The sequence below is a fragment of the Pteropus vampyrus genome, unplaced genomic scaffold (genome assembly GCF_000151845.1).
Source record: "Pteropus vampyrus isolate Shadow unplaced genomic scaffold, Pvam_2.0 Scaffold97, whole genome shotgun sequence".
NCBI lineage: Eukaryota > Metazoa > Chordata > Mammalia > Chiroptera > Pteropodidae > Pteropus > Pteropus vampyrus.
In genome coordinates this window covers 466123-479991 of record NW_011888878.1, presented here as the reverse complement: position 1 = coordinate 479991, position 13869 = coordinate 466123, and the positions used below count along the sequence as shown (strand labels likewise).

At 38.4% G+C, this 13869-nt stretch overlaps 1 protein-coding gene and 1 pseudogene across 1 annotated transcript in view; one reads left to right on the top strand and one right to left on the bottom strand.

Moving 5' to 3' along the window:
- GYG1 (glycogenin 1) overlaps positions 1–13869 on the top strand; it is a 28582-nt gene that overhangs the window by 3622 nt on the left and 11091 nt on the right. The window contains exons 3-5 of the mRNA XM_023533156.1: positions 348–522; positions 812–974; positions 11290–11416. Of these exons, the coding sequence (XP_023388924.1) occupies positions 348–522; positions 812–974; positions 11290–11416 (465 nt within the window). The remainder of the gene's footprint in view (positions 1–347; positions 523–811; positions 975–11289; positions 11417–13869) is intronic.
- LOC111742596 lies at positions 5407–5526 on the bottom strand (annotated as a pseudogene).

Genomic DNA, 13869 nt, shown 5'->3' with positions numbered 1-13869 from the left:
AGATGTACTCTTACCAAATGTCAGTCACATTTCCACAATTTTCTTGGTATTAGTAGTACAATAAAAAATACAAAACTTCTTCTACAATAATGTTTTAAGACAAGTGCTTCATCTTCACTATAAGCAATTCTTATTATTTTAGTAAAGTTAACTGCACATACAAATTAACTTAATTTGTCCTGAAGCAAATTAGGACATATTTAAGAGATTGTACTATATCAAAGTAACAGATTGCTCTAGTAATTGAGAGATGGGCTAATAAGATTGCAGTCTTATTTTATTTGTCTCTTGTTCCAAAATGCTAAGCACGGTTGTTTGTTTGTTTTTTTTTAATTTTATTTTGACAGAAAAGTTTTAGAGGCAGTCTTTGATGAAGTCATCATGGTAGACGTCTTGGACAGTGGTGATTCTGCTCATCTAACCTTAATGAAGAGGCCTGAGTTGGGTATCACATTAACTAAACTCCACTGCTGGTCACTTACACAGTATTCAAAATGTGTGTTCATGGATGCAGATACTCTGGTGAGTGGGGCTTTGATAGCTAAAAAGATGTATATAGTAACTGAGATCAGTTAGGCATTTGAGGAACACTGTCTAGACTTGACAGTAAAATTCAGATAAAACCACTGTCATAAAAAGTGTCAGGTGGTGAAAGAGAGTAGGCCTAGGCCACCTTAACAGCTGTCATCTGAATAGTTAAGACCAGTGACAGATCGCATCTTTTGTGTTAGATAACTTAGGGAGAACTTAAGAAGGGTAGGCTGCAGCAGAACATTTCTGTAATGCTTTCGCTCCTCCTTCTTTGAATCAGGTCCTAGCAAATATTGATGACCTTTTTGAGAGAGAAGAATTGTCAGCGGCACCAGATCCAGGGTGGCCTGACTGCTTCAATTCTGGAGTCTTTGTTTATCAACCTTCAGTTGAAACATATAATCAGCTATTGCACGTTGCTTCTGAGCAAGGTAGTTTTGATGGTATGTATCTTTTATCATTATAACTGATAAGCTGTTAGTAACTTTTAGGGGCTGCTCTTCTTGGGGTATAGTTACAATGGTTCCTTGTGCCTGGAAGACAACATTACATGAGATGTAGCATTTTAAGTTGTGTGCTTCTGGAAATATTGTGTGGTTGTGTGCACATGGATTTTTTTTCTATAGGTACATAAGATTAACCTAAACTAGGACAGGCAGTTTTACAGACTTCTCTTTAATTGGCTCTCCTGTGTCTAAATTAGAGTATAGTAAGTTAACTGTGATTATTCAAGAATTCAAGACTGTGAGACAAATCAAAAACTTTAACAACTATCTTTAAATCTGAGTAAACTTACGTGCAAGAGGTAACAGGAGGAACAAATGTTGTCTCCATGGAAATTGGAGGAATAAACCAATAATTTGAAATAATTTGGCTCTGTTCTCCTGGGAGACATTAAAAAAGAAGATGGAAAGTTTACATGAATAATTTTTGTCTCTATATTCTCATTCCCTATAAGGTTGTGCATAAGATAGAGTGGTATCTGCAAGACTGAAGAGTAGATCATTGGCAAAGTCAGCATCCATATTGCATAATGTGTAAATGTATCTGTAGCTGTGTGTGTGTGTATGGAGAGAGAGAGAACGAGAACGAACAGTTCTGACTACATGTGATTTAGGGCCTCACATCCTTTTGAGAATTTTGATCAAATGAATTAGTAGGTGGGTTTCCATTTCAGGCCAGTCTCTGAAATAATAATAAACCATTTTTGTTTTTTAAACAACAAAACTGTAAACAATAAGACAAAACTAGTAGTTAATATGTAAAAGCAGCTCTTTTTTAAAATTAATGTTGATGGATATTTTAAATAAAGGAGAGACCCAGTGTATCTAGGAAGGAGGACATGCTCTAAGAAGTCATCGTCTGAGCAGTGACTCTCTGTCAGATACTTAACATTGTGGCGGAAGGCCAGGTCAGGAACATGGGGCTGGGCCCTGAGCTCTGTAGCAGACTCGGTACCAGGGACTTCTTTTCTTCCCTTTTTCTCTCCAAGAGCAAACCTGATATTTGCACTGTGAAACTAGCAGAAACAGCTTTCCTCAATTGATATGAAGTGTAACCTGGGTGCAGTTATGAGGACTCATTTCCATTAACTAGTTTTAAATTTAAAAATCAAAACCTCAGATTTAAACTTTTTAAATTAAAAGATTAAAAGTGTGTTTGAAGTTAAGAGATTGGAAGTTAAAACATTTTAAGTTATACATAACACTGAAATTGGGATTTAACAATTGCTGTTCACAGAAATTGAATTCTGTTTAATTATTTGAGGATTTGAGATATGCAGTTATTTGAAATATCTTTGAAAAGACTAAGGAAGTTTAAGTTTCAGTCTTTTTTCACTATTTGGCTAGTTTATATTCTATGCCAGTAGTTCTCAACCTGGGGTGATTTGCCCTCCACCCCTCCCCCCACCCAGGGGATGTTTGGCAACATCTGGAGACAGTTTTGGTTGTCACAACTGAGTGGGAAGGGTGCTGCTGGTATCTAGTTAGTAAAGGCCAAGGATTCTGCTGAATATCCTCTGATGCACAGAACAGTCCCCGTAACAAAGAGTTATCCATCCCAAAAGGTCAGTAATACTAAGGTTGAGAAACTGCTCTGTGCAAGGACATTACATGCTCTAAAACAATGAGCAAGAATATCTGAACCATAATGAATGGCAGCATCTGACAGGAAGCACAGTCTTATTTTAAACCATTTTAAGTAAGAAATGTGTTGAGCGTTCATTGTGGTCAAGGCTAAATGTAACTTCTTCACTTACTGACTTGCTTTTTAGCTTCTTTCCTTTCATATAAGGAATGACAGCTGTATTAGTATTTGAATTCAAAACATGTATTTTTTATTTCTACTGCTTATTCTATAAGTTACCTTTACGTGAAAGAAGATAAGAGTATTTTTAGCAGAAGTCCACTGTTGGTCTTAACCTTCCTGTCAGAGTGTAGCTTTCTTCACCTCCTCTCATCAAATTTGAAGGAAGTAGTGTAATCCTGTCAGAATCGTTGTAAATTCTCAACTCCAGTGTGTGAGTCACATTCTGAAATAGGTCCAGTGGCCTGAAATCCACATGATTGTAATAGTGTAAAGAGAATCCAACTTCTTATCTAGAAGAGTATTAGATTTTGTTGTTGAGAGATAAGAGTTTAGATACCAAACAATAGTATGCCATGGTTACACTTTTAGAATATAAAACTAATTAACTAACAGGTAAAAACCAACCTGGATCATCTATCTTGTTCTAAGATCAAGGGGCACTAGAGGAATTGGTGAATTTGTCAAGAAGCAAGGGTGTGTGAAAAGTGCTCACCTAGAAAGTACTTTCTGTTTTTTCAGCCAGAATGTAAAATTACTGAGAGATTTTCCCTGTGCCTGCTAACACATTTCATTATTTAGCAGCAGGGTTTCCAGGAGCTGGCCTTTCTGTATACTATTTACTAGCTCTTTGTTGGTAAAGGGTTGAATTTTCTTGTTAATAGAAATGCTTAATTGACAAAGTTGAAAATTTATGCAAATAGGAATTTATACCTATTCTCAATATGTTGTTTAAATTTAGCAGAATAAAATAGGAGCTCTTAAATGAAAAGCTGTTTTTGCTTGATGTGTTGATAAGCTTTACTTATTGAGGAAAACTCACTCCATCCTGTGGGAGCCTGCTCCTCTGTTGAAGGGTTTATAGTAGTCCCCCGTTATCCATGGTTTTGCTTCTGTGGTTTCAGTTACCTGCAGTCAACCGTGGTCCAAAAATATTAAACATGGAAAATTCTGGAAGTAAAGAATTCTTAAGTTTTAAATTGCACGCCGTTCTGAGTAGCACGATGAAATCTTGTTCCATCTGGCTGTGTCCTACCCAGGATGTGAATCATCCCTTTGTCCAGTGTATCCATAATCACACTGTATATACTGCCCACCTGCTGGTCACCTAGTAGCTGTCTTGGTTATCAGATTCACTGTCATGGTATCACAGTGTTTGTGTTCAAGTAACCCTTATTTTACTTAATAATGGCTCCAAAGTGCAAGAGTAGTGATACTGGTAATTTGGATCTGCCAAATTACCAGTATCCATAAGAGAACCATAAAATGTATGTATGCATAGAAAAAGCGTAGTGTATATATATATGTACATATATATATATATATACATATATATATACACTACGCTTTATATGTATGTATATATATATATAGGGTTCAGTGCTATTCACAGTTTCAAGCATCCACCGCTGGTCTTGGAACATATTTGCAATGGATAAGGGGGGACTACTATACTAGCCTATTAAATTCATACCTGTGTAGCATAAAGACTTATTGGACTGATGCTTAATGTTAATAAAATATTTCTTGTGAGCTACATTCTTTTCTAATGGCGGTAAGCTTGCTTTGCCTCAGGTTTTCCATACAGTGCCCAATTTTGTTTAGGTGTTATGCCATAGGCACTGAGATGAATATTTTCTAATATTTCCTTGCACTTTACCATACATTTTTTAATATCCACAGGTAACTGTCCACCCTATTCCCCCAGTTTCAGGAGCAGGGTGCTTAAGTTCCAGCATTTTTAGACTCGTGTTACAGAAAACTGTTTTGCAGATGACTGTATCTCAGTCTGAATATCTTGCAGGTTCTGCTTAATCTCTTGCATATATTCAACAAAAACTAATGGGGCCTGGTGTCTACTGACAAGCCACACAGGCTGCTACTGGCTGAGCATTTGCAGCTGCTTTCACAACTCTTCTAATGGGAAAGAATGTGGCTGTCATACTTCTAATCACTAGTCCTTAGTCACACCCTCCACTACCACAACCTCCTGCCAAGAGCATAATCCTCATATGGCAAATCGTGCTAGATACCTTGACTTCTTTTCTTACTAGATATCTAGAATATTAGAATTTAGAGCAAGTGACTCCATACCTGATTCATGGCTGGCATCTAATTTCCCATCATGAAGTGTTTAAGTTCCTATACTGTTGTTTGTATTTGCAAACTGTCTTGGCACTTACTTCATAACCGAAGTTACATTTTTCCTGAAAGCTGAACAATAGCTGTTGTGAAATAAATGTAAACTAATATTTTATAGAATGTGACAAAATAATGTTAACTTCAGGGCTTGTTAACAGTGAGAGAGAAAGAGAGGTCATAATATCACAGAGACTAATCAGCGATTTTGTCTCCACACACTTGTGTGCAATAAAGCTGATGGTCTTGGCTCTTAATTTGAAGAAATCAATCTGAATTCAAGTTGAAGTTTATTTTCTTTTCCCCTGTGACTTTATTTTTGTTTGTTTGTTTGTTTGTTTCGTTTTTTTAGGAGCGGCAGCCCTTGGTTGACCTCACAGATTGCAAGGACCTTGTCATCTTATAATCCCTTATTTTTTTTATTTTTTATGCCTATAGCACCTTGGTCTTCCTAGGTGGTCTCCCATTCAATTACTAACCAGGCCCAACCCTGCTTAGCTTCTGAGATCAGACAGGATCAGGCTTGTTCAGGGTAGCATGACCATAGACCCCCTGTGACTCTAAAGAATCTAAATTAAAGGTGCTTATACAGTTGAAGACAAGAGTTTAGTGCTTCAGAGTTGCTATTAATTTCATCTGTATGTGTTAGTTTCAAAAAAAACTTAAGATAAAAAGAATTAATATTTTCCAACATGAAGTGTTCTTATTTAAAAAAAATTGGGATTCATTTTGATTATCCTAAACTTTTTATTGGAGTGATGAAATTTTGGACTGTGGTTGAATTTTCAAAAATTGTTGGAGAGAATAAATTGGTGATAGAATGTTAGGTATGGTTTAACTTTAAACAGAATCCAAGCTCTGCTGTGAGGTCATTATACCTGTGTGTTTCATATTCTAATTCTAAGTGGTCACTGAGATGCTTAAATTGCAAGATCTTTCTTTTGTGCTTGGAGATGTAGTAAATCAGGTGAGTATAATAAAGTTTTAAAATTACTTTTAATGAAAAAATTTGATACTGAGTTCTTTTAAAGGGTAAAATCGACCCCACCGCCACTTTCCCTGATCTTTGTAGTTAGGCTTCAAGCTGGACCTGCCCAAAAAAGGAATGAAGAGAAGAGGCATTTCCAGATAGTACTTGTCCAAACCCAGTGAGCTCAGAAATTCAAATCTGCCTCACTTGGTTTCTTGACTTGATAGGTTCTACCTTGACAACTGCCTGGGGGAGGCTTGTCCAAACACCAGCTGCCCAAATATCAGGCTGCTTGTGGCCCTTAGGGTGTTTTATCAGTTGCTTTGAAAATTTGTCTGTTCTCTTGCATTTGTCATTTAATCGATAGTTTGGCTAATAAGTAAGTATCTTGAATAAGTAAAGATGAAAAGCAGAAGTCATAACATATAATAGCAAAATAAATGAGCACACATAAGTTTTTTCTTAAGATCTATTTTTATTTCATTGTACCCATGAGTTTCTTTTGTTTGTTTTTGTTTTTGCTTAGCCATCTATTTGTCTCTAGCCTTATAACCAGCAGAGATCATGAACCCTGCGAGAAGCAGAGGAGGAGGAAGGGACTAAAAGTGTTACATGTGTACAGGCTCTTACAGTCATCATTTTACTTCCTTTTTAACATTTTTTAGCAATCCTGTGAGGTAGTCATTCATTCATTCACTCATTAATGTATTCATTCAGTTTAGCTGGTCCTAGGAACCTGCCATCCTTTTAGTTCAGGACAGCAGCTTGCCCAGTATCCCTGAGCTGGTGGCAAAGCCAGATCTGAACCAGAGACTTCCTCAGCTCTGTGGCTGGGTTGTGTGTGTAGCAACATTCAGGAAAATGTATCCTGTGAATGACACAGGATGGAGGAAAATCTATTACACTGGCCTTTTTACACATTAATTACGTAAAATTCATTTCTCTGACAGAACAGCTGATATATTTCTCATTTTACAGATGAAGAAATGGAAACATAAATCTTCTTGCTATACAGCCACTATTCCCCTTTGAGCCACAATATCTAGAAATACTTTTGTCTTTTTAAATCAGCAGCACAGGTGATATTCTTGCATTGTTTGATGGGTCTGGACGTATTCTTGGAAATCGTACTCCCATCTACGTTTCTATAGTCCATTTTTCAGTATTTCAGAAATTATTTTAGCTTCTAATCTGGGCAAGATGCTAAATTTAAGGGCTAGGAATAGATTGATAAATAATAGAGATTTTTATCTCTGCATCTCTAAAGCTTATAGTCTGTGAGACCTTACAGACACTTAACTAATTACACAGTTAATTATGTAATTATGATTCCGATAAATTCAGAGTGCTAAAGGAATCTAGACCAGGAGGATCTGCCTTAGACTGAGAAAGTGAAATTTAAGCCAAGAATAAATGTTCCCTTGCAATTTATATAACCATTTACTAGCTTGATTATTAAGAATCTTTGTTTTAAAGTGAAAAATAAAAGCTAGAACATAAAATGTAAAGTAAGGCAGTTGTTGTTGGCTTAAATAGGTTGAGGCCAGTGAGATGGCAGTGATGCTGAGACCCGCTCTCCCAGTGCCTGGATTAGCATGAGCTACCCTGGGGTTAATCCGATGAATTTTAGTAAACCTCCCCACGAGCAGGGCCATTTATAAACTGCAGTTTAGTAATCCTTGGCATGCTTGCTACAGGGAGGGATGATGAAACCTGCCAAGTATATTATGCGAAGTCAGTGTTAAGGAGTAAGTCACGTTTTCATCTCAGCACTTACCTGTATCTCTATTACAGTATTAAGCATATTTTACTTTACTTGATATCTGCCCCTCTGTCTCCTTATTAGATTGAGAACCATTTGAAAGCTGGAACCTGTCTTACTCATCCTATTTATGATGTTTACACCTAATTATATAATTTTAGACATTTTCTATAGAAATGACATTTCTGATAATTACATTCTTTGATATAATAACATAAAAAAGAGTCATTCTCTAAAGGACTCTAAATCAATGCTTTTCATATTTTAATAGGCAAACAAATCACCTAGGGATTAAAATGTGAATTCTGATTCTGTAAGTCTGGGCTGGAGCTTAACATTCTGCGTTTCTCTCAAGCTCTCAGGTGATGCCCATGCTGCTGGGACTTGGACCACACTTTGAGTAGCACAGTTTTAGGGAGAACATTGCTATGGCTGAGATACTAGAGTTCATGTTTAAACCAGAATTGGCCCACCCTCCTTTGCTGTCTACAGTAGGCAAGCCAGCTGCCAACAAACTGTGGAAGATCATGCAAACTACAGAAGCACAGAACAAGTGCACAAATATAAAAGAAAGCACTCAATTCCATTTCTGTTTTATAAAATAATAGGCCCACTTTCTGATAAATGCTGCAGTATGTCTGTGGTTACCAGGTTCATGACCCTAGTCAAAAGAACTAGAAAATACCAAGGGGTTATAAGGTTATTACTAGCACTTAGGCAGAGTGGGAGGGAGGATGATACAACATCTGATATTTGCTTTTGTTTGCAAACAGGTGCCAAGTGTCCCTTGTTCCATTTCCTTTCTGTCTCTCACCTGTGTTGCCACACCCATGCTACAGGATCACAGCTGCCAGCATGCCTGCTAATCATGTTTGCTGGCTTTCAGATGATTGAGATTAAAAATGTTTTAACCTGTCAGCATAAATAAAGTTGCCTCTGGAAGTTTGATTATAACATACTGGACAAAAGTCCTGGGGTTTTTGTAGTGAAAATTCAGCAATATTAATGGTATCCTCGTATGTTTTGTAGCACAGATGTGCTTAGATTTGCATTCTCCTTTGAACTGTGCTCTAATTTAGGGACTTCTAAAGAGAGGATATTGATAACAGCACACATAGATTTTTCTGATGAAGCTAAAACATTTGCCTAACTTTGAGATTTGGATTGTGCATTTGGAAAAAGATGGTTAGCATGCTGAATTTAAAAACTCTTTAAGAAGCCACAGACTTCTAGGGAGCAACAGCTCTGACTCCTGTTTCCCAGGCTCAACTCATGAGATTGGAAATTCTGTTTTACAACTACTGTTCTTCATGGAATTAGATAGATTTCTTCACTGCATTATGTATGGAAAATAATTGCTTTAAGTAAATTGCTTAATTTTAAAAAAAAGGTCTTCTAATGTAGCGCAAAACAAGAAGCAAGCAAAATATATAGTATGAAACCCAATTTTACAAAGTTCAGAAACCAGCAAAACTACATATGTTGCCTGGGGATACATACATATAAATCAAGACAATTGCAAACAAAATTCATGATTAGTGGTTACTTCTGGGGAGAGGAGACAGCAGGGTTGGATTGGGGAGGCCACACAGAGAACTCAAACAGTGTTGGTAGTATCACATTCATACACACACTAAAGGACACTTGGGCTGTTTTTAGTTTTGTACTATTATGAATAAAGCTGCTCTTTAGCCTCTGTTCTTTAGCCTCTGACTCATTTGTGTTTAACCAAGAAGATGACCATTTCTTCAGGCTTTATTTGGATGATTATTTGTAAAAGGAAATTAGACTTCAGGCCTCTGCAACTCAACCATCAGTGTCTATGCCCACATTTGAGATATCTTTGTAGAACCCAAAGTGAGCGTCTGATGTATAATATGGTGTTTTGGCTTTAATATTTTTTGTATCAAAACATTAATTTGTCTATATAACTAAAATCTTCTTTTGTTCATGTAACAAATGAAGCATATCCTGATGCCATTTTTATTGTCCTTTATAACTTACAAAGGCGAAACTGCAATTTTCTGTTAAGCTGTTTGTCCCTTAAGGAATGGGAACCTATCAGAGCCTCCTTATACAAAGAGTTTGCTCCATAGACATTTGCTCAACTAATGCCTTTGATCTGTAGAGTTGATTGTGAGGGTATTTGGAAAGGATGGGATACACAGGATGGATAAGGTGCAGTTGGACTTTAAGCCTAATGCCCTCATCTTACTGCTTAGCTCCAAATATTGAATAAATCTCTAAATTTTTAAAGTCTCTTTTAAAACCAAGAAAAAACAATTAGTAATGACACCCAATTAGACCTGCTACATGTTTAGAAAAGGAAATTGGGTCTCAAGGAGGGAAGTAACTTCAGTACACTGGCTTCGAACTTGGAAAGTGCAGGATTTTCCCTCCTTCCACCTCCATCCCCCACGCGCACACATACACGCAACCCACACATCTGAGCTGCTGTTCTGCTTCAGGGAAGATTCTGGTTCTGTGAGTGTTTTCTGAAATCTCATGAGCCTAAAACACAAAGCACATGGGTTATATGGCAGAATATGTTTTGAGGTGGCATAGTGACTTATTTGGTGACTTGTGTGTTTATAAATTAGGTGCTCATATTTTTATTGCTTTTATTTCTTTCAAATGAATGGCATGGTCCTCACTTTGCAAGGAAGACAAGAAGTCCAGGAACCCCCAAGGGCTGAACAAGCACTGTGCTTTATGGTTGTAGCTGACCTTGGTCCTGGTGGTAACTGACCTGGACCTGCCCAGAGGCTTGGTTAGCAACAGGAGAGTGCACCATGGGGCTGTGGTATTCTGGGCCTTCTGTCAATGAGCCAACACTTGGGGGCCCCAGGAAATAATTTCATTATCCAGTTTGCTCTCTCTTTACTTTTTTTATTTTTTTATTTTTTAATTATTATTCCATTGCTCTTAACATAATGTCTAAATCTTCAACTGGGCATAAAATCTAAAATCCAGGCCCGATGTGGCCTAGTCTGTGCCGACCACAGGTCTTTGGTGTTTGCTCTTTGTTCTGCCTGGAACCTCATCTGCCCTCCTTCTCTTCCCCTGCATCTGTCAAGTACTCCTATGCACTCCTCAGATCTTGGCTTAAGTATAGCTTCCTCGTGGAAGCCTTCCCTGACCCATCAGGCAAGGTCTCGAGCCTCTTCCATGTGCACTTGTGGTACTCTTTATTTTTCTTTACTCCTCCTCTCCCCTTTTCGGATAATATTGATTCTTGTTTTGCCAGTATCAGTACCCACTGACCCCCACCCTTCCCAGATCCCGACGAAGATGATGACCATGTCTCTGTTAACCATTGACTCTCCAGTGCCTGGTGTGGTGTCTGGTACTTAGTACCTGCTCAGTAAATATTTGTTGCATTAATGAATTAACTCCGGAAAAATGGTCACCCCCTAAAATGTCCTCAGTATGTTAACATGGAATTTCTTATTTAAAAAATGGAATTAGTACCTGTTTTTAAAGGTCTAGGTATATATTCCTTTAAAATTATTGAATTGACCTTGAAGACTGTGACTGTAATTTCTTTTCTTTCTTTCTTTTTTTTTTTTTTTAATTTCAGGTGGGGACCAGGGTTTACTGAATACGTTTTTTAGCAGCTGGGCAACAACAGATATCAGAAAACACCTGCCATTTATTTATAACCTAAGCAGCATTTCTATATACTCCTACCTTCCAGCATTTAAAGCGTAAGTGCAAATGGTTTAACTCTTCTTGAGGATGGTGGGGACAGGGAAGTGGGTTTAAGACTTTTTGGGTGCACTGTCAGTCTGATGGCAACAACAGGTGGGAACTTTGAGGGATGTCTTTCTCTTGTAAGAAACATAGCTATGGTGGGGAGAGGCCTTGATGTTTTCGATCCATTTATGCTTGGAGTAACTTAGCTAACTTATGAGAAAGGAGTCCCATCAGTTCCTGGGGTGCCTGGCCCTCTGATAAATCATTTGTATGTCATGGTCAAGAAAACAGGCTGGATGCAGACCCAACTCCTTCCTCGTGCTGGCTGCTGAGTCTCAGTTTCCTCACCTGTAAAATGAGGGTGATAACAGTTCCCTCCACGGGGTTGTAGGCATTAAGCAAGATGCTGGCAGCAGTGTGGTGTCATGGTCAGGAGCAGGGGTTGGGGGAGCTGGACTATCTCAGTTCACTTCTTGGAGTAGCCACTTCCTAGATGGTTCTCTCTGCCTCAATGTACCACAAAGATTTTAGTGGGCATTGAGGGAGGTAATCATGTGAAGTGGTTAAAACAGGGCCTGGCCTTCCCTTAGGCACTCAATAAACATTAGGTTATTAGTCCTTTCTGTTTGAGAGATAGTATAACATAAGAGTAATTTCTGAAGTCAAGAAGGTAGGTCACATGGCCTCACTCTGCTGTTTACCTGCTACATGGCTCAGGCTCTGTGCCTCAGTTCCCTAGATGCAAGACAAGGAGAAAAATAATACCTACCATAAGGATGAAGTGAGCTCATATACTTAAAGTGCTCTGTTGTTTTTGGGAACATGCTTGCTTGGCATTGTCGCTGGTGCTGTTGTAATTCAGCAACCAATACAGCCTAGTTGCAGCACTTGTCTCACTGAGTGCCTGGGCCCTGTTCTTTAGCCTCTGACTCATTTGTATTTAACCAAGAAGATGATTCAGGTTTCCTGAACGGAGGCCAAGCTGTCAGGTTGATCCTGAGACACAGCCGTGAACAGCAAAACTTCATTGAGATGGGTTGGCTCTTCACTCTCCATCCTACGTGGGCATTCCTGAGTGAGCAGAAAACAAAGGGCCTTTTACTCTTCATGTTTCATTATCCAGAATCCTCTCTATAAGTCTGCACCACAATAATGAGTAAGTCTGGCTTTTTGTGGCAGAATGTTTCCTTTTCCATTCTTTTCTGGGCAGACTTTGTCACGTCTCCCAGATAAAGATGATAAGTATCTTGTGTTCTTGCCTCCCTAACTGTTTTCTTGGCATATTTCTCCGACATGTTACAGCCTCTTGATTCTCTTCCCTTTCTAGCACAAAACAGGCAGACTCTCAAACACACTAACTGTGGTTTGAGTAAAACAAACAAAACTGGATTCATAATCAAGGGATAGAATAGGAGAAGCATTATTTTTGCCTCTTAGTCCTTGGCCTGATAAAGTCCAAACCTGTCTTGCTTGAAAATATGGGCCTGATTCTTTTTAATCCTTATTGCCTCAAAACTAACCCTGCTAGTTTGAACAGCATTCATGTAAACCATGACAGCTGACCCCCTAGAACTGAATTTGTCTTTAATAGGGGAGTTGCTTGATTTAATTAACTAGATTCAGCTGAGTGTGCAAAGGAGATGAGTGTGCAAAGGAGAAAAAATCATTAATAGTGTGAGCAATTCTGCCCACCATTCCACTCAATTCTGCAAAAACGATGAGTGTGCAAAGGAGAAAAAATCATTAATAGTGTGAGCAATTCTGCCCACCATTCCACTCAATTCTGCACAGTGAGCATATGTCCTGAGGTGAATATGTTGGGGAGACGTGAATCTGACAGTTGGTCTCAGTTCCTAAACAGAGTCATCCTAGCATTTAAAGATTCATGTTTTTCATGCAATGTGGGCCCCAGTGCCTAGCAACTGTTTTTCCTATGGCTCATTTGGAGTTCATCTGATTTTCACCTTGCTGCCATAATTGAACACACTGTACCTTTCAATAATAGTCTGATTTGCACAGATACTGCTTGCAGTTATTTTATTTTGACAAAGAAAAACAAGAACCAGGTGAAGCAGAGTTAAGTTTTTAAGGTTTTCACTCATTTGCTGGAACCTTGTTCCCCTCTCTAAGGAATCCAGTTGTTTTTATATCCTCTAAGTGAATTTCCCAGAAAAACAATTTGAGATCTAAATTACCAAAATGGTTAGGATGGTTCCTTCTTCCTGGCTCAACAAATGAGTGCTAATTTTGGAAGTCTCCTTGGTTTATTGCCATAATCATAGAGTATATGACGCACTGGGGAAATTGGGAGCAACCCCATCCATTAGGCAGACGTCACCCATCCATTAGGCAGACGTCATCTGGCCTGTGGCCTGACAGGAGCTAGTGCTACGTCTGTGAAGCTCACCCTTGGAGATGTCAGCTCTACATTACTATGATAAGACTGCTTATAGTAATGACTTTG